The sequence below is a fragment of the Pipistrellus hanaki genome (genome assembly GCF_964339955.1).
Source record: "Pipistrellus hanaki genome assembly, chromosome: 9".
Taxonomy (NCBI): Eukaryota; Metazoa; Chordata; class Mammalia; order Chiroptera; family Vespertilionidae; genus Pipistrellus; species Pipistrellus hanaki.
The window spans coordinates 42,498,884-42,522,237 of NC_140511.1; the positions used below are offsets into that span (position 1 = coordinate 42,498,884).

A 23,354-nucleotide genomic window follows, 5' to 3' on the forward strand; every position below is an offset into this window, starting at 1 on the left:
CAGAGTAGGCAATTAGGGGCAATTGGGCCTGCAGGGGAGGGCAGTTAGGTGTGACCAGGCCAGCAGGGGAGGGCAGTTAGGAGCAGTCGGGCGGCAGGGGAGCAGTTGGGAGCCAGCAGTCCTGGATGTCCTAGATTGGAGAGGGTGCAGGCTGAGGGACACCCTTACAAACCCCATGAACAAATTTCATGTACGGGGCCTCTAGTTACCAGTCTTTTAGGCTTATATTGGCCTTTGGAGGGCTGTGATACTGAAAATAAAGCTCCTTCCTGATCTGAGGAGCTTTGGGTATAGTCAGGGAGACAGCTTCCCCTTACCGAAGCAGTCCTGGAAGCATATAAGACCACAACAGTGGAAGGAAGGGACGGAGCATACACAAAAGTAGGAACACAGACCCCAAGGGCCAACAAAAACCTAAGGTGCGGGCCACAGGTCTACGTGCGTCACCCCACCCCAGCCGGAAGCCTCCCGGGGCCGCCAGGGCGGGAGGAGGCCGGAAGTCCAGCTGTTCCCAACGGCCACGGCGCAGCCGGCCACCTGCTGCTGCGGCCCGGATTGGCTCCTCCCGCCGACGCGACGTCTTTAACCAATCACTAGCGAGGCCGGCCGGGAGGCCCCGCCCTGCGAGAGCCCGCGCTTGCGTTCGCGCGAAGGCAGGCGGCGGTTTGCCGAGCCCCGGGGCGCAGTTGGAAAGGGCCTTGGCACTGGGCAACCTCCGCTTTCCCCTGGCGTCAGTCTTGCCATTTACACGACGTTGGCGGACTCGGGGGAGGGAGTGGCCACGGGGTGGGGAGAAAGGACCAGAGGGGTGGACGCGGGAGCCCGCCCGCTCGCACGAAATGGGAGTAGTGGAGGGCGCGCGCAGCGAGCGGCCCCGGCAGGAAGGCGGCGGCGAGGGCAGGTGGGATCTTGGCCCCGCCCTCCAGCAGGCCCCGCCCCTCCAGCAGGCCCCGCCCCCAGAGCTTAAGCCGCCGGGGCAGCTTCCGCACGCCCCACTGCAAGCCTGGCCGACCGCACCGTCTTCAACCGTCTGCCTCCCTCTCCGCGCCCTCCGACCGCCCGCCGACCGTCAGAGCCACCCGCCCACTCGTCGTCTCGTGTTCTCCCCGCGGCCCGGTGAGCCCGGCCCGCCCCAGCCCTGCTCCTGCTACACGTGCTCCGCACCTGCTACCGCGATTCCCTCTCCAGTTTCCCTTCTCTGCTCCCAACCTATTCTGTATTTCTCCTTTCTGTCCTTTCTTTATCTCTCTTCTTTCACCCTTTTCCTATCTCGCTTTTGTTCTTTACAAACTCTGGCGTTCAGTGAGCTGTAATTTACACCTAAACCTCCCCCCTCTCCCCCTTTCTTCCCTTGGCTAGAATGCCAGCCCTGCCTTGGGTGGGGACCTTCTGGCCCCTCAGCGATGCCCAAGAATGGCCCCTCCCTTTCCCGGGGACTCCAGGCCTTTTTGGAGCTGTTTCTGCTTGGAGGGGCCCTGAGCTGCTGGCACCGGCCGCTGCAGGGCCTGATCCCAGCTCCTCTCACCTCCTCGCAGCCCTGCTCTGGGCCCTGGTGGACTTATCGAGTCTCTCTGGACGCATCATGATACCCCCTAACCCCCTCCCGGCAACACTCTACTCCCCAATCTGCTGACTGGGTTGGGGGGTGCTTTCCAGAGTGCTGCATGCCACCAAAACAGAAGTCTGGAAGAGAGCGGATGTGTGGTACTAAGCAGACAGGGAGGGAGAATTCCTGGGTTCATTTCCTCCCTCCATTTTGTGCACTGAATTGGTCCCTGGGGAGATGGACCCTGTCCCCTCCCCCCGGCACGGGTTGAGTGGGCTTTGTGCCTTTGCACAGGTGCCCTTTCCTTAACAGGGTGTGGTCCTCTAAGGTGAATTTCCTTCTAAAATTTCCCCCTTCTTTGCCATTATTCACAGGACACATAGTATGACCTTTGGGTGTTTCGTCTCCCGGCCATTTTCTATGGAAAACCAACAGGATCGGAGCATGAAAGCTTCCGGCAGCTTTGAAGAATGGGACGCCTTTAGAGAAGCTTGATCTTGGAGGCCTCAGCGTGAGACCTTCCAAAGCCGGGTGAGAGTCCAGTCTAAGGGAGGGTCTCCTGTGGCCTCCTCGCCCTAGGGTCTGGGATGGAGGTGGAGAGTCAGCAAGACATAAAAATAACTGCCCCCACCACCCCAGGGAAGTCACTCTTCAGAGTTCACAAAACACTGACATGTATGTATCCCTGGTCTCATTCTGGCTCTTGGGCTGACCCTGACAAGCCAAGGATAATGGTCCCAGTTTTACAAAAGAGGAAATTGAGCCCGGGATGGGAGTGATTGGCCCTGGGTGACCCTGGGAATCAACAGAACAGGAACCTATTGTTCTAACTACATATAGTTTTACTTCAGTTTTGACTGCCCCTGAGACTGAAAGTTGTAGTAAGATATATGGCTTTTGGACACTGAAACTGGTTATTTGCTGGGGACCGCAAAATATGATTAATTCTTCCTAGGCCTGAGTTTTACTAACTCTTTTTAATGGGGTCTTTAGCAGAGGTGACCTTTAACCCCATACCGATGCCACTGAAAGAACTGACTTGTGGCAAATCCAAGGCAGCATTTAAAATGGCAGCTGAGTCTTTTTTTTTTCTTTTTTTTTTTTTTTACAGAGAGAAATGGAGAGGGATAGAGAGTTAGAAACATCGATGAGAGAGAAACATGGATCAGCTGCCTACTGCAACACCCCCTACTGGGGATGTGCCCACAACCAAGGCTCATGCCTTTGACCAGAATCCAACTTGGCACCTTTCAGTCTGCAGGCCGACACTCCATCCACTGAGCCAAACCAGTTAGGGCAGCAGCTGAGTCTTTGTGTACTTGTCTTTGAGGTGAGCCAGGGTTGGGTCTCAACACCCTCAGCCCAGCTCAAAGTCAGTAAAGGCATGCCACGTGCCTTTACTTTCTCAGAACTGTTATATTGGTATGAGAGAAATTGGCTGTTGAGAGGCCCTGCTGGTGCCTGGGGCTGAGAAAACCACAGGAAAGAAATGAGCTAGGCACAGTACAAAGCAAATGGCTTAAGCTTTGGAATCTGTAACTGTTACTGAGTCCCCTCATCTGTAATATGTAGGTAAGGGTGGCCACCTCGCAGGGCTGCTCTGAGGCGCTAGGGTGGAGCACCTCCGTGGGGGTGAGGGTAGCAGAGCAGGGAAGCTAGGGAGTCTGGAGCACAATCCACCCATTGTGCCATTTGAGTGCCATCTTAACAGCCTCAAGTGGGCCAGGCTCCAGGGAAGGGAAACCAGCCCCGCCCTATAGGAGCTCCTGATGCAGTTGAGTGGTGAGGCTCCGGATTTCCCTGTTTGCCCCTGCCACCTGGGCGATGAAGCCCAGGAGGAAACAGCTTGTGAGCTGTTTGTTTCCATGGGTCACTGTTCACAGCTGACTCTCAACAGATCCTCCCTTTGCTTCTCAGCTCCTTCCTCCTGGCCCAGCAACAGGGGCAGCCAATCAGACTGGGATCAGAGCAGCTGCTCCAATGAAATAGGAAGTGAGCTGGGGAGAGAGAAGCAGGTTGTCCTCCCCCACTGGGTGCTGGGCTCACTTCCTCCTTCTGCAGCGGGGGAGGGAAGGGTGTTGTTCCAGCTCTAGGAACAAAATGTAGCTTTTGGTTTCCTGTGTCACTATCTCTGACTTGCATCTCCCCACCCCCATCTCTTGTGGTGACGGGGGACTCCTATGGTGGAGGAGAAGATACTGGCCAAAGAGGGAGTGGGTTTTCCCTGAATCATACAGTAGGGCTGGGGGAGAAAGTTGAGGGCCTAGGCACTACCCTCAGCCCCGAGAATTGCCTAGGATCCTTCAAGGACCAGCTGTGTTACCCACTCTTCCTTTCCTCTCTCCTGATAGAGTGAGTTGTTACCTCCTCTGCAGTTTGACAGTATGTCCTGCAAGTCCCAGTGCAGCTTGAATCACCTGCCTACTCTGTGCCAGACAGTAAGCCCTCTTAGGGATAGACACTGTCTCCTGCGTCTCAGTGAACCCGGGCCTACCTCTTGTTGAAAGGATGATTCAGGAGAGCCCAAGCTGTGCACGGGCTGGGGGAAAGAAAGAGACTGATGGGTGGGAAGGAACTGAATACCCGTTCCTGTTCTTACAGATTTAGACAATTCCAGAACCTTAGGAGTCTTGCTTGCTTAAGAAACCCAGGTGGAAGCCTTCAGGTTTATGCCTGTCAGGTCTTGGTCTGGCTGAAACCTTTTCCTCACTTCTGCCCTCCAGACAGATCCGCAGAAGCAGGAATGTGGGCTTCATGAGGGAAATCTCGGCCCAGCAGACGGAGGTCTGGGCCAGGGCCTATTTGAGGCAACACTGGGATATCTGTGATCCGGACTCTCCCTGTAGTGGAAGCTCTTCACAAAATTTGGACGCCTTGGGCAGAAATTGCTTCTTCAGCCCCTATTTGAGTACCTCCAGAGCTCACTATTTTCCCTCCTAGGGTTACTCTGGTCCTTGCTGAGGGAGGTGTTGCTGTCAGAGGAGGCAGGCGTGGGGGTGGTGAGCAGGAAAACTGATGGGGCTTCTCTCTCCTTGGCTTAGATTCCGGCAGAGTTCCTCTATCTCGTCTTGACGCTGGTTGAAGGTGTCCCCTTCTCCAACTTTTCTTCATTTCCTGGAAGACGGCAGAAAATCGGCATCATGGTTGGGTTCAAGGCCACAGATGTGCCCCCTACTGCCACTGTGAAGTTCCTGGGGGCTGGCACAGCTGCCTGCATTGCAGATCTCATCACCTTTCCCCTGGATACTGCCAAAGTCCGGCTGCAGGTGAGGGGATGAAGCCTAGGAATCCTGGTGGCGTCTAGTCTGTTCCCTCCCCAAGACGCAGGCTCCTCAAGGGCCAGTGGGTTGTTTGGGACTGTAAACGTTGGAGCATGGGTATGCCAACCTGTCTGTTCCTATACCTGTCTTGGCCTTGCAGATCCAAGGAGAAAAGCAGGGGGCAGTGCGAGCTGCCGCCAGTGTCCAGTACCGCGGCGTGCTGGGCACCATCCTGACCATGGCGCGCACCGAGGGTCCCCGCAGCCTCTACAATGGGCTGGTCGCCGGCCTGCAGCGCCAGATGAGCTTTGCCTCTGTCCGCATCGGCCTCTACGACTCTGTCAAGCAGTTCTACACCAAGGGCTCTGAGCGTGAGTGTGGAGCTGGGCTGTAGGCTCCTTAGCCTTTTCTTCTCAGTGGTGATTGATCCTAGTTCATTTCGCTGCCTAGCTCCTTTAGGACCCTTATTCTCATAATGATTTCTGAGCTTTCAGGCTGTGCCAGCTCTGAGCAGGGCGTCCTCTCATGATAATCTCACAACCGCTTTGAGAGTAGGTGGTATCCCGTGTTACAGAGGAAGAGACTGAGGTTTGCTGGGGGGTAGCAAGCGCCCACAGAGGGAAGCAAAAAAACACACCCAGGACCTTAGCTTCCAAAGGCCAGCACTCTGGTTTCTCAGCATGTCATGTCCACCCTATGCTTTACACATGTAGAAACTGAGGACCCAGATTAAAAATTGACTTTTCCTAAGATCACGGGGAGGGAGAAGTAGATCAAGTCTTAGGTGTCCCAGTCCTTGGGAAAGCCACTTCTCTCTGAGCCTAGGTTTTCTCATTTGTCAAATGGAAATGACTGGTTTCTGAGAGCTATTGAGCAGGTTAAGTGAAGTGAATAAAAATATTTTATGAAAGAAAGCACTAAAGTGTCGTTTTGTCCCACTCCCTGCTGTGTCCCAGTGCCTAGCAAGTGGTAGACAAAGTAATATTTGGTTTGATGTGGGGACTTCTTAGAGGAAGAGCTGGTCTGGTCCTATTCCCAAAGGCAAGAGGGGCTGTGTTTGGTGAGGAGAGGCAGAAAATGAGTGCAAGCCCAGCTGTTCACTGTCCTCCATGGTTCTTCCACAGATGCCGGTATCGGGAGCCGCCTCCTGGCAGGCAGCACCACCGGTGCCCTGGCTGTGGCTGTGGCCCAGCCCACGGATGTGGTAAAGGTCCGGTTCCAGGCTCAGGCCCGGGCTGGAGGTGGCCAGAGATATCAAAGTACTGTTGATGCCTACAAGACCATTGCCCGAGAGGAAGGTTTCCGGGGACTCTGGAAAGGTGTGTACTGGATGTTTCTTCTTTCCCTTTTTTTCTTCTTCCTTCCCTCCATTCCCTGGTCTCACAGACACTCCTTCCTTCTGTAGGAACCTCTCCCAATATTGCCCGTAATGCAATTGTGAACTGTACTGAATTGGTGACCTACGACCTAATCAAGGATGCCCTCCTGAAGGCCAACCTCATGACAGGTGAGTTAGGGTAAATGATGTTGGGTCCCCCTTCCCCCAGCTCAGGATCAGATGTGGCAATCTGGTTGCCCAAAAGCCACATCTTTTCATCCTGTTTCCTTTTGGGTTATAGAATGAGTTCCTCTCACTAGCATATTGAAGCCAAGTGGAATGAAGTTCCCACTTTGCACACTGAGGCTTTGAGGCAAAGTGACTTTAGGTTCTCAGGAGAGGTCCTAGTTGGAGTCTCTCTAAAATCACAAGACCCCAGCTACGTAAAATCCTCTCTCCTTCCTGAATGATGGGGTGCGGAGTCCTGACCCCCTTGCCTGTTCCTTCTCCTCGACAGATGACCTTCCTTGCCACTTCACTTCTGCCTTCGGGGCAGGTTTCTGCACCACCATCATTGCCTCCCCTGTCGACGTAGTCAAGACGAGATACATGAACTCTGCCCTTGGCCAGTACAGCAGCGCTGGCCGCTGTGCCCTCACCATGCTCCAGAAGGAGGGTCCCCGAGCCTTCTACAAAGGGTGAGCCTGTGATCCACCCCACCCGGTTCCAGGCCTGTTACACTTGGAACTGAGTGGCAACCAGGATCAAACTTTCTGATATGGTCCTGGGATTTCATGGGCATTCTCTCATGCTCATACTCCTTCCTCTCAGAGTTGCTGCCTGCTTTATGGGTGTTTAAATGGAGGCTCACGGGCATTCTTGCACAGCCACACAGCTGTGAGGCTTTGGTCTCTGGGCCCTCCCAACCTCCTTTGGGACAAAGCACTGGGTTGGATTGGATGCCAGGGCCCAGTGGGGTGAGCAGGAGATGGAGGTGCCCCCTATGACCTGTGTTTTCTCCCTTCTAGATTCATGCCCTCCTTCCTCCGTTTGGGTTCCTGGAACGTGGTGATGTTCGTCACCTATGAGCAGCTGAAACGGGCCCTCATGGCTGCCTGCACTTCCCGGGAGGCTCCCTTTTGAGCCTCTCCTGCTGCCAACCTGACCTCCTGGCTTGGCTTCAGCTCCAGCCAGGCCCTCCTTTTCCTCTTCCCCTCCTTCCCTCCCCTCACTCCCTACCCCTTCCTCCTCCCATTTCTACCATCTCCCTTCCCTCTCCCCACATTGTTACCTCTCCTCCCCACCTCCCCCCCACCCCCATTGCCTCTCAGTCCTGGTGGAGTTGACCCCAGTTGACACTCTGGAGGCCTGTCACCAACCAGGATCCCAAACCCCTCAGTCCCTTGAAAAGTTCAGCCCATCTCTATCTTGTTCCCAAGCGAAGCCAGCATGTCACCCATAAAGCAAGCTCAATCTTGGTGTCTCCTCCCTCTCTTACAGCTATTAGCAGACATCTTGGTTTGATGGGCCCTTTGGCACCTGGTGGCAGTGGGGAAGCCACCCTAACCTGGAAAGGGGCGGTGTAACCACTTTCCACCCCCGGTGTCCAGTCTGGGGCCCATGGACATCATTGAGTCTATTCCTCTTTCCAGAACCGGCCTGGTGCTGAGGGGGCAAGAGAAGGCGCGGTGGCTTTGCTGTCACCAGGCTCCTTGAGCGTTGACTCACCCAGTGCTTGGTGCTCAGCATCAGCCTTTCTAGCCCCTCAGCTGGCCCCAGGCTTGCTGATCTGCAAAATGAGTGTTCCTGTCTGCTCTCCATGTCCTGTGCTTCTTGGAAGATTTAGAGGAACTTGGGACTCAGATGCTATGGGCTTATTTTATTCCATTTTATAAATGAGAAACCGACCTCCCCAAAGTCCCAGACCTCACGAGGGCAAGTTGGGCTGCCTCCCGTCCTCCAGATTCCCATCCTTGGGAGACAGTATGGCTGCGCTGGGAGGGCAGACATCTGTCCTCAGCCTGATGGTCCTTTACACTTGGAATCTCACGCTCTCCCGGGCTACAGATCCCACGGAAGCAGGGGCAAGCCAAGGCTTAGGCTGCATTGGGATCGACACATTTCTGTCCCTCTTCCTACTTCCTGTCCTCAGGCAGGAAAGCTGTTGGGCAGGGACTCTGAGGTCCTAAAATCTCAAAAATCTCAGCCCTGCGTGAGCCCTTAGAATTGAGCCCACCAGGCTATCATAGATGTCTGAGGAATCTGAGGGCTGAGAAGTCATGCAGCGAAGGACACTGGACCTCGGCAGCCGATCCTGGACTCCTCCCTCCCCGGTGGACTCCCACAGAGGCCCTTGCTGGGGTCCCGAAGGACTCCTGTTGGGTAGCTGTGGAGCCAGGTTGAGAACATGACCCTCCTCGCAGCCTAAAAGCTGATGCTACTGCTTCTCCATTGGTCAGAGCTGGAGGCTAGGCTTTCAGCACCTGGGCAAGCAGTTCAGGATATTAAACAGGTTCCTGAAGAAGAAAAAAGCTGACAAATTAAGCCAAGGTCTCAGGCCCCAAGAGGGACACAGCGGGTGCTATGAGTTGATTCAGAGTGAAGCCCGGCAATTCAGCCATGCTATTCTCTACTGGGCTACAGGCAGGCAGTGTAATTGGAGGCACTGTGTCACTGTTTTGCACCAGAGGACTTGAGGGGCAATTGGTCATTTGGCATGTCAGCTGGTTTCTTTCGGCAGGCTTGTGTCCCAGACATGGACAGGAGTGCAACAGGTCTCACCGTGGTTCCGGGTCTGATCCGGGGGCAATGAGCTGGGAAAGGTGGTAGGAACCACTGGATGGGGTACCACCAGTAGGCCTCTAACTGGTCCTTAGTCCTTAATACTTTTAAAATGGGTGTGAGCCCTGCTTTGCCCAGCTCACAAGGTCTCACCCTAGGGAAGAGGTTAGCAGGCTTTCCATCAGACCTGGAGTGCTGGGACATCCCAGTGCAGGCCCACATGTCCTTCCTGGTCACTTCCCAGAAGAGGGCTGCTACCACCACTCAATCACCCAAATTATTCTTCAGAGGACATAGTTGGCTTCTCTCATCTGGTTTGCAAGGTAGGGGTTGCAGTCTGTATGAATCAGATTTCAGGGAAGGGGAAGGGGTTTACCTAAGAGCTCAACTGGTAAACAACATATCTGAGGTATATCTGACTCCAAAGCCATGATTATGCAGAAACCCTCCCTACACCCTGGGCCCACGTCCTACGCCTTGGATCTGACGGGTTAAAAATGGTTGACTAGTGTTACTGAGTCCCCATTGAAGGAAAAGCCTTAAGCTAATGTTTTGAATGGTGGGATCCAAACAATGTGGCACCTCTGAAGTCTTCACAAAAGTGGCCTCTTACTCTGTCATAAAATTGGACCTATCTTAACCCAAACCTGGACCCAGGAGAGTCTTGGCACAGAAGAGGTGCCCACCTCACTGTTACTGACTGATGAAGGCAGATGGGGAGGCAGGTGTGGTCTGCACAGGCTCAGCTGGATCTGGGGGCTGGCGCTCCTGCAGGCCACTTGGACAGCAGCGCTGGTCCTGAAATAAGTACACCAAGCACTTTCACACAATGACTTGGTCTTCACAAACAGCTTGAGGAAGGGTCAGTGGCCAGGCTGGGAACAGAACCCAGCTCTCCAAGGCGACCAGGCCTAGAGACAGCACAGGATCAACTCAGCTCAGGCCAGGGAGTTGAGGCAGGCAGGATAGGAAACGGCCATTTCCAGGGCTTGTGTTCTTTATGCTGCCTCTCTAAGGGTGAGTATGGGAAGTGGCCGTTGAGGTTGTGATGACAGCTGTCCACTAAGTCCCGAGTACTTCAGTTTTCCGAGTACAAAGTGAATCACACTAGACTTGAGCCCTTTTTAAAGATCGCGTGTCCTGAGAAATCAGCAGAGCTGGGGACCCTTCTGCTACACAACACTGCCCCAGGCTCTCAAGGTGGGAGCATAAAGGCTCTGAACCCTCAGGGACCCAGCTATACCCACAAAGTCAGGGCAGGGACCCAAGAGGGGCTATAGGAAGTTTCTCTCCAACACACTCTCCTGGGTGTAGTAGCTAGAAGATAGCAAATAAATCTTTATTTAAATAGCCATCCTCATGTCACACTGCGCAGTGGGCTGGCTTCCCTGAGCACCCTGAGGCTGTGGGAAATAGAAGTGGGGTAAGGCCCTGCCCCCACCCCCGCAAGCAAGCCTCCGCCGACACCTGCTGCAGCCCCAGCCCACCAGTTACATCAGCAATGCCTGGCGCAGCATCTGCTTCTTCTGGGGGGTGAGGCGGGTGGGGAACTGGATTTCAAAGAAGATGAAGAGGTCCCCCTTCTTGGTGGGGTCCTCGGGCAATGGCATCCCCTCACCTGGCACCTTCTTGCAGTACTTAGGACTGAGGGAAGAGGAAAGGAGAGTTGAGAGGGCGCTCCAGAGGAGCACCTGGACAGAGCCCGTGCCCTCCCCCCATGCCTCCCGCTCACATCAGCCGTGGGGCAGTCGCTACAGCTTCCACCATGGGCAGTAGCTTTCTTCAGCCAGAACTGGGTGGGAGGAGAGGAGGCTGGCTCGTTCCAGATAGTTACACCGAGTCTCTGGGAGCATTTCAGGAATCTCACTTTAGAGATGGGAACCAGGCAAGGAAGGAAGGGAGTGAGTAGACCTGGTTTGGTGGGGAGTGCTGGGCTGCTGAGCGAAGCTTCCCATGCAGAGGGCCCTCCTAAAGGGCTCATTGGGATTAACTCAGAACTCCTCTGAGAGCTTTGGGAGGATGGAAGATGAAGGCAACAAGGATTGCCCAGCACTGTGGGCCCCTAGCCTCTAAAGGGCCTTTGTGAAAGTGAAAAAAAGGCACCCTGTTGGTCTGGAGAGGCAGAGTGGACACTGGATTTTAGTCCTCTCTCGCCCTCTTGTGCTTAGTGCAACCTTAACAACTCTAGTAGGCCAACCTGTCTGATGCTACCCTCTAAGGCCCAAGCCAGCCCTGCTGCCTGCTGAGGCCCAAGCAGATGGACTCACTCGATGATGTCATTGATGGGGATGTTGAGTAGCCGGTCATCTAGGGTCTTCACCTCCACGGTGCAACAGGTCAGAGCCTAGGGGACATCAGGGCCAAAGGCAGAAGTAGGGAAGTTCCCCATGGCCATTCTATTTAGAAGGCACTTTATAATCCTCTTTAGTACCAGGCCCCAAGCTGGGCCTCAAGGCGATATAGGGAAATCAGTCTGGTAGGCAAGACTGATGATACGTTATAATAGAGGGAAGTAGAGGGGTTAGTGGGAGCCATGGAGAGCTCTCCTCCCCCTCCCACCCCCAAACCACTTGGGAGTGAACAAAGGGTCGCACTGAGCTGGTAGCAGTTGATGAGTGCTTTAAGGGGTGGGGAGGAGCTTACCAGTTAGAGAAGGTGGGTAGATAGCATTCCAGGCAGAGGGGCCAGAGAAAACAAGAGAATGAAGGTGTGACAATGTACCAAATGGTCAGGAGCTCTAAGTGGCACGGTGGCTGGAGGGCAGGGATGAGGTCAGCAGAGGCCAGATTGTAGAGGGCCTCGAATGCCATGCAAAGATGTTTAGACAGGAGTGTGGCGTGACCAGATGAGGAAAGACTGCTGTGGGCAAGAGCCTGGAGGAGATGATGAGCAGGGAGCCAGGAAGGCCCAGATGGTGGGGTTGAACAGAAGTGGACCAAGGGAGAGGGACTTGGAGGTGGAATTGGCAGGACTTAGTGACTGATGCAGGTGGGTGAGGGAAGAGAAGCAAAGTCTAGGCTGGTGCTGTTTCTGGCTGGGGTTGTAAGGGTGTGGAGGGGACACTCATGCTCAGGAGTGAACCTGGCCATAAAGATTCCGCGTGGCACTCGCCACATTCTGAAGGCCTGCTTGCCTCGGAGCCTCCCATAGGGTGGGAGGAACTCACTCTGATCCACCCACCCCCTACTTTTCCACTTTAGCCGCTCACCTTGCCCAAGGGGATGGAGTTCACAAAAATGAGGTTGTCATTCTCCCTGCGGAAGCGAGGATGTAGTTTCTCCTTCACGATGAAGATGATGTCTGCTGGGATGATGTTGGGGCCCTGGACAGAGGGGGCCAAAAATGGACAGGACTAATTGGCGTGTGATCTTGACCAAGTTATTGCCTCTACTGGTCTCCAGGTCTTCATCAAAACAATGAAATTAGACTATTGTTCTTTTAAATTTTTTTTTTTTGTTAATCCTCACCTGAGGATATTTTCCCATTGATTTTTAGAGAGTGGAAAAGAGGGGGAGAGACAGAGAGAAACATTGATGTGAGAGAGACACATTGATTTTGGTTGCCTCTCGCACATGCCCTGACAAGGGCCCAGGATCGAACCTTCAACTGAGGTACATGCCCTTGACCAGAATTGAACAAGGGACCCTTCAGTCCTGGATGATCTATCCACTGAACCAAACCAGCTAGGACTAGACCATTCTTTTTTTTTTTTTTAATATATTTTATTGATTTTTTACAGAGAGGAAGGGAGAGAGATAGAGAGCTAGAAACATCGATGAGAGAGAAACATCGACCAGTTGCCTCTTGCACACCCCCCCCTGGGGATATGCCCGCAACCAATGTACCTGCCCTTGACCAGAATCGAACCTGGGGCCTTTCAGAGCAGACCAATGCTCTACCACTGAGCCAAAACGGTTTCGGCACTAGACCATTCTTAATGGGCCCTCTCATCAAGATGTGCCTCTTCTCTGAGAAAATTTTCCTGATGAATCTTTCTTCTCTGAGAAAATTTCCCTAATGAATTCTTTTTCCTCTACTGAGCATGCCCAAATAGATGCACTCAGCTGAAGGGAGATAGGCTTCCGTAGATGGTGGATGAAACAGAGCTGGGTCTCCTACAAAGTCTCTGTCCTATCAAACTTCACCAAGTCATCAAAATTCTCCTGAGGACTCTTGCACCCTGAGACAGAGGAATCAGACCTGCCCCTCCTCCCAAGAGCTCCCTTCACTGGAGGCACATGGTGAATCCTCGGCATGTTCAACAGATGAAGGGAACCCAAGGGCAGGAGCTCAGGGAGGTGCTGACCCAAGGGGGAAGGTTGCCCGGAGGGAACATTAGAGTTGGGAGTAGAAGAGGTTTTTTGGAAGTAAATGTATTACCGGTGAGAAAGGGGGTGAGAAGTACCAGCAGAGAAGTTAATCTCTCTCAGCTCTGAAGACACCATCCACTGCCTTGGACAATAATTTTATATTTTTATTTAAATAAGTATTTAAAATCATTAATAAGTGATTTCCGAGTAGTTCCTATAGTTGGATTTTATTCAGAGAAACACTGAAGAAATTCAAGCACTAGAGTTAGGACAGGGTTCTCTTTTCAGCTCTTGTGCTCTTGCCTTGGGCAAGGGCCTCCCCTCTCTGGGCCCCAGTTTCCCACTCTGCAAAATGGAGAGAAGCCCTAAGCTGGCCATCCACAGGAGCGTTGTGAGGCTCTGTCCCATGGGAGGGGCACTAGGGATCATCTCACCCACTCTGCAGACTGCTCTCCCTGCCAGACCGGGTTCACAGGGGTAGGAAAAAGTATTGCCTCCTTGTCCCGCCTCCCTCCTTGTCTTCCCACCACCGGAGCCCAGGTAACTGGTCCTGGAACTGACCTTAATCAGCTCCCTTCCCTCTCACCTGGTCACCTTCCTTCTCAAAGGTGATCCGTGTGCCTTGCCTCCAACCAGGCTTCACCTCAATTGTGAGGATCTTGTCCTTGATGGTGGAGGAATACCTATCCTCGTTCAGCACCTGCAGAGGGATGGTGGGGGGAGAGTTGTTCAGGGTTCCCAAGGCGAAAGAAACACTGAAGGATCAATCCTCTAGCAATGGGGAGAAGCTGCCGTGAGCCATTGCCACTCCCACCCCATTCCACCAGAACAGGGACTTGGGATTTCAGGATGGCGGGCATGTTATGGGGCCAGGACCTGAGCTGCCAAGCAATCACCACGAGTGGATCAAACCATTCCAGCCCACAAATCATGTGGCCCTGGCTGCTAACAGATGCAGAATGAACATGTACTTAATTCCTCTCTTACATCCCAGAGGATGACACAGAGCTTAATATACCTGAACATCAGCTAAAGCATTCCCGTATTATGTCATCCGTCCAGTCCCCAATCAAATGCCCACATGGGTGCCAGCTGTGGAGAGCATGACCACAGTTGGCATCTACTCTGCTGGGCAAAGTTTTGAGGGGACCTTCGTCATGTGCTAGCACAGGGCTGGGCCATCGAATTGAGGTTCTTCCTCAACCAGTCCCCTCAGGGACTGTCTCCCAGCCCACCCTTAATCTCCACCTGCTCTTTCTTACTCATGGATCATACCCCAGATGAAACCCTGAGGGTATGATCTGGTAACATCCAGAGGGCAGAAGTCACAGTTTTAGCTCCTCCCTTTCAGAGCCCATGGGGATGTGGCTGAACTGAGAAGGGAAAGATCCTCTCCCAATGAGAAATGTTGCAGAGGGAATTCCTACACTAGGAAAGAACCAGACTAAAACCCCCAATTGTTCCTTTCAAACTCCAGATTCTAGTATTCTGCATCCTAGGTCTCCGAGTCTAAGATTGCATCATTCCATCAGAGACCATACTTGAGGTCTCTAGAGTCAGGGTGACTGTTAGGGTTGGAGGGGACAGTTGATGGCTCCCCGTAGGAACAAGCCAAGTACTTACCCTGCGGGAGATCTTGATTTTCTTGGTGCAGCCAAAAAATAAGTCCTCCAGGGAGAGGTAGAGGTCTCTCTGTATTGGAGGGTCTTGTTTCTTGACCCCTCGGCCCCGGAGCCCCCCAAAGTTCAAATCCACCTCTTTTCCTTCTGCATCAAAAAACTCTGCAGGAGGTGGGGAGAGGAATAAGAGGAACTGTGTCTAGAGACTTGGATTAATAGAACTTCCCCTACCCCTCCTCTTCAGTTCCCAAGGAAAAATCGGGTGCTTGTAATAGCATCTGATTTCCATCTTGAAGACTCAGACTTTGGCCAAGAAACTGTACTCAATTGCAGATCCATGATTATCATCTCTTGTCGATCCCCATTCCTTCATCCCCCACTTTTGACCCCCCCTCTTTCCAGACTTCCTTTCCCCAGACTTCTTTATAGCCTCTTAATAGTGAGGAAGCTGAGGTTTTAGAGAGATGAAGAGATTTGCCCAGGATTACACAGCTCATAAGTGGCAGCACATGGATTTGAAACAGGCATGAAAGTAATGCATAGTGAGAGGGGTGTCTGAGCTGAAGGGCCAATGGGCTGTAGTCCACTTATACAATAGTAACATGGAAATGATGTAGATTTGGGGGGAGGGGGTCAAGTAGGGAAGACATATGTAAAACTTTAGACAATAAATAAATGAAAAGAAAAGAGGTTGAACTTTTGAAATGCCAGGAAGAAGGGGCTGAGGGGGTGAAAAAACTACTCTCTTGAGTTGCAGAACTGGAGCCAGGAAGACAGGTTTGAAAGTTAACTCCTTGCAAAGTGATTCTGAGCCTCATAAATGAACTCTTTGTCAGTCTGTATGAGACCTGGGACCTGTGATCATCCACCCTTCCATCAATGAGGTCATCTGACTAACACACACACACACACACACACACCTGTGCAATAAAATCTTATGCAGCCATAGGAATGAATAAAGTAAATCTGTATATAATGTATAATAAGGCAAGTGAAGAAAACTGTGTGTACAATGTGGTCTCACTTGCTTAATAAAAGGTTTATGTAAAAATAAAACCATGCTCATAAATGCATAGAAAAATCTCTGGAATAATACATAAAATGTTAACTGTGAGTGGCTGCTTCTGGAAAGGAATGGAAGGCTGCAATTTATTCAATAAATTATTTCTTAACCATGATACATATATATGTAAAAGTTAAAAAAAAAAAAACCGCAAAGAAAAGCATCTTTACAGCTATGTCCAAGCAAGGGGATAGGTAGGATCTCTTACCACCAAAGGGGTTGTTTCCTCCGAAGAACTCATGGAAAACCTTATCAGCGTTGCCATGGAAGACATAACCAGTTGACCACGGGGTTTCAGACCCAAACTCCTGAGGAATCCCGCCCTTCAGACCCTCTTCTCCAAACTTGTCATAGATACTTCTCTTCACAGCTGTGGATATATGCCACTTTGAGAAGGAGGCAGAGTCTTGGGGGGCTAAGAAAGCTAGAAGGCTGAGGAGGAGGAGGATATGGGGAAGAGCATAGGACAAAAGCATCCGTATTTCTGGTGTCTACAGTCTGGCAGTCTTTGGAAGAAGACATAGAAGTTAGGGGTTTAATTTTGTTGTGGTGGATCTGGGCATGCCCCCCTCCAGAGAAGAGATGGGAAAGACTAAGTTTTGCTGGGGAGGGGTGGCAATTGGAGTGGAAACAGGGAGAGTAAAGGTCAGGCTAGCCTTCTGGGATTTAGTTTAATCCATCATAACTGCTATCTCATCTGTAAAGTAAAAATAATCCTAGAACCTTGACATTTTACAATCTAATAATTCTAGAGCTTCCAAATTCTAGACTTTTGAAACCCTAGGGTCTTAAGTCCTAAAAACTTTGGGCTGGAAAAAACTTAGTGATCTGCCCATTCTCCTGCACAGTGTCCCTGAGTATATTATAGTCTCCAGGACAAGTGCTTTGGTAAGTCCATGTGGGCAATGCCCCAGGCCGGGGTGGGAAATAACTTCCTCCACTCTTCTGGTTTTCATCGGAGAAAAATGTCCCAATTACTGGCCTCTCTCTTCCTTTAAATATATATATTTTTTACTGGTTTCAGAGAGGAAGGGAGAGGGAGAGAGAGATAGAAACATGATTGGCTGCCTTGTGCACACCCCCTACTGGGGATTGAGCCCGCAATTCAGACATATGTCCTGACTGGGAATTGAATCATGACCTCCTGGTTCATAGGCTGATGCTCAACCACTGAGCCATGCTAGCTCACTCGCTCTGCCGTTTTATGCTGTACTCAGGGAAATGGAGATTTAGCTACTTAGTAAATTCTGGGAGGACAATCTCGGCCTCAGCCTTGTCCTTTTTCCCTTGGCAGCAAGCATCGAGTTCTCTCCATCCCTAAGGGATAGTGGGGTGTGGGGGATGGGGGAGTCCTGCCCCACCTCTTGCTCTGATGAGACCAGGTGAACACACCAGCTTGATCTGGGGGTTCTCCATGCCACATCCCCCACCTTAGCTTGTGTCAACTGAGAAAGGCAATTCTTCATTCTCCTCTTTCTTAGCTTAACTAGATTCTGCTTACTGTATGCTGAGGCTCCTCAGAAAGCCCAACGTTCAGACACTTAAGGAATGATCTTAACGGAGAGGTGGGGCAGAGCAGAGGTCCTGGAGGCACTCCTCCAGACTCAGCCCAGTCACTCACGGTCGCTCAGCACGTCGTAGGCCTCTGCTATGTGCTTGAATATCTCCACTGAGGCTTGCTCATCGGACTTCAATGGATGGTGCTTAAGGGCAAGTTTCCGGTACCTACAGGAGGGAGGGTTAGAACAAGTCCTAGCAGACCTGGCTCAGAGCTGGCTCTGCTTTCTATTGCCCGGTGACCTCTTAGAGCTTTGGTGTGCCCAGCTGTAAATCAGGGCTGTGGTGGCCAGGGAAGCACATTGTTCAGACCCCCTTGAAGAGAACCCAGTGGAGGGAGCAGAGCTGACCGACAGCCCCAGCGGCTGCCCCCACCCTGGGTCTTTGTGCTGATCCTATACCTCCACCCAACCCAGCTGCTCCCAGCCAAGGAATCAAGATGCTGGGGATATTGGTGCTGGCTCAGCTCTGAAGGACACAGGGCTCCTCAGCACACAGCCTCTGCTGCCTGAGGTCTCCTCTTCAGCTGGGCTGAGATTTTCTGCAGACCAGCCTGCAGCCTTCCTTCCCCAAACCTTCCTTCCCTCTCCCCTTCCACAGGTGTCAAACCTACACAGTCCTGCTCCCCCGTCACCTCAAGTGTTTCCTCAACTCATATTTTTGCACATCTAATCCTGTCTTGGTGTCTGAACTGACACACAGGCCTCTTGGGAAGATTAGGTAAAATAAGATGTCAAAGGGCCTGGCACAGAGAGGCACTCCGCACATGTCAGGTGCTTTCACGGTCTCCAGTTACTGCAGCCTATAATCTGAGCCTGCTCACATTATAACTCTTACTGAGTGGGGATTGCTGTCCTGGGACCCTACCTCTTCATCCCTGAGGGTCCTGGCTCAGCCCTCGGAAGCCTTGCAGAGAATCTGCTCTGTCTACTTTGAGAGACCTAAAGATAATTGTCACGACCTCCCTGAGACTTCTAAACAGCCCTCTCAATTACAGAGATTGCAATCAGTTATGAGGAGATTTGTAAGTAAATTCTACCAGTGAGTAAAAGTAAAGAGATTTGAGTTCAGTTTTTCATATAAGCTTGAGTGGTTTTAAAATGATCTCTGCAGTAGTATCACCTACTCTCATTCACCTGCTTTCCTGAGTGGGAGACGGGGTGGAGTCACAGTACCATTGTGGCAACCTACAGTGAATGAGTGATACTGAAAAGGTTAACTGGTGATTAATTATGAATCATTGTTATATAAGTTTAAATTGGGGGGTGGTGGCAAAATCGAGGTGCTCCTATGGGAGAGTGTTATACATGTGACTTATCCCTTAAGAGCTGTTGCAGGGGAGAAGGTTTAAGCACTATTGTTTGAGACATATGCAGTTCTTTTATTTTTAAAAAAATATATATATTTCTTTGATTTCAGAGAGAAAGGGAGGAGAGAAAGAAACGTCAGTGATGACAGAGAATCATCTAACGGCCACCTCCTGCACACACCCCACTGGGGATCAAGCCCGAAACCCAGGCACACGTCCTTGGCTAGAATCAAACCCAGGACCCTTCAGTCAGCAGGCCTATGCTCTATCTACTGAGCCAAGCTGGCTAGGGCCATATACAGTTCTTTTAATCACTATATGACATGGTATCAGATGCAAATAAGTGCTAGCATATTCATGTTCATTATCTCGTATAATCCCATTTCAATACCATGACAACCCTCCTCTCCTTAGGAAGAGATGGGAGAACTGAGGCTCAGAGAGGTTAAATAATTTGCTCATGTCACACAGCTAGCAGGTAGGAGAACCTGGACTCAGACCTAAATCTTTCCAATGCTTAAGTTGGGCTCATCATTCTGGACTCCTTCCTCATGACATTTCCCTAGACAGGACCTACAGGCCAATGAGCTGCTCCGAACGGGGGGTGACATGCCACACTGTCCTGAATTGTTCTTTGTTTCATGAGTTTGTGTCTTGTTTCTCCAGCCATACTGTAGACTCTCTCCACTTACATCACTCAGATGCCTAGAGGACCTGGCCCACGTAGGCACCTCTAGTGGGCCTGGTGTTTGAGTATTGGCTCTGCTGTTTCCTAGGCATGTGACCTTGGGATAATAATGGCACCCCCCTCTCAGGGTTGTAGTGAGGATTAAGTGAAATAATGATGGAAGGTTCTCAGAACAACATCTGTACAATTCAATAAATGTAGCTAGTATCATTACCCAACCTTAATTGATTGAATCATCCTAGATTCCTCCCTTTTTTTTTAATTCCCCAATTATCCAATTGTCAAGTCCATTCTCTCCCCTCTCACAGCCCACGGCCCTACTTCAAGCTTCAGCTTTTGCCTTGATTATCATTACATCTTCTGAATGTACATCTCCTTCCAGTATAAGTTTCCTCAGCACCCTGCACTTCCCCTTTTGTAACACTCGTCACACTTGTGACTTATTCAACATCTGTATTCACCAACAAAATTAAGCTGCATCTCTGAGTCATGCTTCTATCTCCTAACCTATTAAGTAGTTGCTCAATAAATATTTGTCCAAAAGAGGTTTTTTGTTTTTTTCAGAAAAATGTGCTAACTCCTGTCCTAGACTTCCTTAGAAATAAACCATAATGCCCCTAAACTTGATGCAGTTTATTTAACACTAAGACCCCATGTGATGGCCAAAATAAAACTTGTAACACATCCTTCTGGCCAGGTCACTCTTCTGTTCTCAATCGTTTAGTTCTCCATAATATTCAGAATAACATTCAAATGTCTCCTTTGTCCCCATTCATTGTTAGGAAAACCAGGGCACCTAAGAGGGGAGACAGGACTTGGAGGGTAAAGGATGATGGACTGGGAACCCTGACACAGCAAAGCCAGGCTAGAAGTATGCAAGGAGCAAGAGAAGAAACAAGGTTTACTTTGCTTGCCCAAAGCTGTGCAGGAAATATCAATTTGAAAGAGAAGGTGGGGCCGGCCCCAGCACATAACCCAGCTCCTGTCCCAACTTACGCCTTCTTGATCTGGGCATCCTCTGCATTGCGAGTGACGTGGAGTACAGCGTAATAATCCTGGCCCATGGCTGGCTGGCTGGCAGTCCTCTATAGCCCTGACTCCAGCAGGGCTGTTAGTCTGCATTCCTTGGTTGCTCCTGGCAACTACACAGGGGCACTCTGGGAGTTATAGTCCTTCCTGCCTAAGCAAACCACCTTCTCAGCTCTGTCTTATGGAAGAGTGAATGAAAGGACTAAGAGAACTGGGGCTGATTCTGTGACCCTGATAGAGATCACTCAACTCAGAAACCTGAGAGTTAAGAGAGTAGCAATTATTGTAGTTTTAATTAAAAATTTTTCATAACAAATGCATTTTGTTGTTTTTTAAAATAAAATTTTTAAGAAAAGTTTTAGATTTTCAGGCAAGCTGTGAAGATAGTAGAGTTCTCAAATACCCCACAGTTTCCCCCATTATTAACACCTTACAAGTTCTTTGTACATTTGTCACAAATAATAAACCAATATTGACACGTCATTTATATCAGAAGTTCATTCTTTATTCAGATTTCCTAGTTTTTGTGTTTTTTTTATAAATTTTTTTTAATTTTTATTTATTTATTTTTAAAAAATATATTTTTATTGATTTTATACAGAGAGGAAAGGAGAGAGATAGTTAGAAACATCAATGAGAGAGAGTCATCGATCAGCTGCCTCTTGCACACCCCCTACTGGGGATATGCCCGCAACCAAGGTACATGCCCTTGACCGGAATCGAACCCGGGACCCTTCAGTCCCCAAGCCGACGCTCTATCCATTGAGCCAAACCGGTCCCGGCAGATTTCCTAGTTTGTTTGTTTTTTTTTTTAAATATATTTTTATTGATTTTGTACAGAGAGGAAAGGAGAGAGATAGAGAGTTAGAAACATCGATGAGAGAGAGTCATCGATCAGCTGCCTCTTGCACACCCCCTACTGGGGATGTGCCCACAACCAAGGTACATGCCCTTGACCGGAATCGAACCCGGGACCCTTCAGTTCCCAAGCCGACGCTCTATCCATTGAGCCAAACCGGTCCCGGCAGATTTCCTAGTTTTTAACTTAATATCTTTTTACTGTTCCAAGATCCCATCTTGGATCCCACATTACATTTAGTTGTCGTGTCTCCTTAGACTCCTTTTGACTACAACTGTTTCTCAAACTTTCTTTGTTTTTAATGCCTTTGACAATTTAAGAAGTACTGGTTATTTCGGAACGTCTCTTAATTGGGATTTGCTGATATTTTTTGTTTGTTTGTTTATGATTAGACTGGAGGTTGTGGGCTTTGGAAGGAAGACCACAGAGTGCCATTCTCATCGCATCAGTCCAGAAGTATATCCTGCCAATAGGACCTGTCACTGGTGATGTGACCTCGATCGCCCACAGAGGTATGTTTCCAGGGTTTTCTGCTGTAAAGGCACTTGGTCTCCCCCTGTCTGGACTGTACATTTTGGTGGGAAAGCATTTTGAGGCCCACCCCAGAGTGGGAAGTTCTGCTCCGTCTCCTTGAGGGCTGCAGTGCACCACCCACAACCAGAAAGAGAAAGGACGGGGGCAGGGGAGAGTGATAAAGCAAACAATAAAAAGTTCAATCCTGCGAGATCTGGGTGGGGATACGTTGGAGTCCTTTGTACTACTCTTGCAACTTATTTGTAAGTTTGAAATTATTTCAAAATGAAAACAATATAGAAACAATATAAAATACATCCACAGACTTGTTTAAAATAAACCTTCACTTTGCAAGGCTACTGTGAGGACTGTGCTTGGTACAGAGTCCCTGCTCCATAGCTGATGCTACTGTCAGCTCAGCTTGAGAAAGAGGCACTTCTCACAGGAAGTCACAAGGGGGCATCTGAAAACCAAGAAACAAGGTCTAGCACAGCTGCACTGGGCCTGCAGAGCTGCAGCTGGGGTTGGCCACCCTTCCTTACCCAGAATGCACTATTCAATCCAAAAGGAAAACCAAGCTTTGTCTGTTACAAACGGTATCAGTTCATTCACAGTGCCCAAGGCTTGGTGTGGATTTCACAGCAGCTCTCAAGGGTCACTGCACCCATCACAACCAGGATATCCACTCTGGTTACTTTTCATGACCTGCTATGGAAAGGGGGTTATGAATGTGATAGCAATGGAGAAGAGTGAGTCCAAGATTGGGAACTCAGACTCACTTGCCATGTGATGAACTCAAGCCATAATCCTGTTTTCTTTTCTTTCTTTTTTGAGAGAGGGGGAGGGGCTGTGGGGGTGGGGGAGGAAGAAACATCAATTTGTTGTTCCACTTATTTATGCATTTATTTGTTGATTCTAGTATGTATCTTGACCAGGGATTGAACCTGGTGTATCAGGGAAATGTCCTAACCAACTGAGCCAGACCAGCCAGGGCTCATCCTGGCTTCTTAATCTGACTTCGTAGAGTACTCCTTAGACTTCCTAGGAATTATTGTTTCTCAGCTCTAGAATATGTCTCTTTGGATCACCTGACCCTATCACAAATCACTTCTTAAGTGAAACAGCTCTAGTCCCAGAAGTCTCGTGACCACATGCTCAGGTGGAAGGAGCACAGGCCTTGGAGACAGACTGAGCAAGGTCCAAATCAAGGCTCTTGAGCCTCAATTTCCTTATCCGTAAAACAGGGATATTTTCCTTTTTAACAGTGTTGTAAAGATTAAATATATAAATACAGAACCTAGAACAGAGTAGATTGCTAGTAGATACTCAATGAATGACAATATTTTATTTTCACAATTTTGTTTAGGGATTAGCAACAGGTGGAAAAAAATGGCATTTAAAGTTAAAATAAAGTTCCTGCTCTCTATGACCCCTGGCAAATCACTTCATCTCTTTGAGTCTCACCACTGGTATGTCACAGGTAGCAATAGACTACATGAGGA

At 50.2% G+C, this 23,354-nt stretch overlaps 2 protein-coding genes across 2 annotated transcripts; one reads left to right on the forward strand and one right to left on the reverse strand.

Moving 5' to 3' along the window:
- The first annotated feature begins 958 nt into the window (after positions 1-958).
- UCP2 (uncoupling protein 2) lies at positions 959-7,603 on the forward strand. The gene is made up of 8 exons (XM_084893430.1): positions 959-1,116; positions 1,921-2,077; positions 4,588-4,812; positions 4,967-5,177; positions 5,931-6,125; positions 6,212-6,313; positions 6,642-6,822; positions 7,153-7,603. Exons 3-8 carry the CDS (start codon positions 4,687-4,689, stop codon positions 7,265-7,267), a joined length of 930 nt encoding a protein of 309 aa, XP_084749556.1. The 5' UTR covers positions 959-1,116; positions 1,921-2,077; positions 4,588-4,686; the 3' UTR covers positions 7,268-7,603.
- Positions 7,604-7,731: 128 nt separating this feature from the next.
- Positions 7,732-20,659, reverse strand: DNAJB13 (DnaJ heat shock protein family (Hsp40) member B13). The gene is made up of 8 exons (XM_084893428.1): positions 20,448-20,659; positions 17,519-17,622; positions 16,106-16,267; positions 14,839-14,996; positions 13,802-13,915; positions 12,114-12,227; positions 11,173-11,249; positions 7,732-10,549 (listed from the first exon to the last, which is right to left on the reverse strand). The coding sequence occupies exons 1-8, from the start codon at positions 20,513-20,515 to the stop codon at positions 10,396-10,398; spliced, it is 951 nt and encodes a 316-aa protein (XP_084749554.1). The 5' UTR covers positions 20,516-20,659; the 3' UTR covers positions 7,732-10,395.
- Between the last annotated feature and the right edge of the window lie 2,695 nt (positions 20,660-23,354).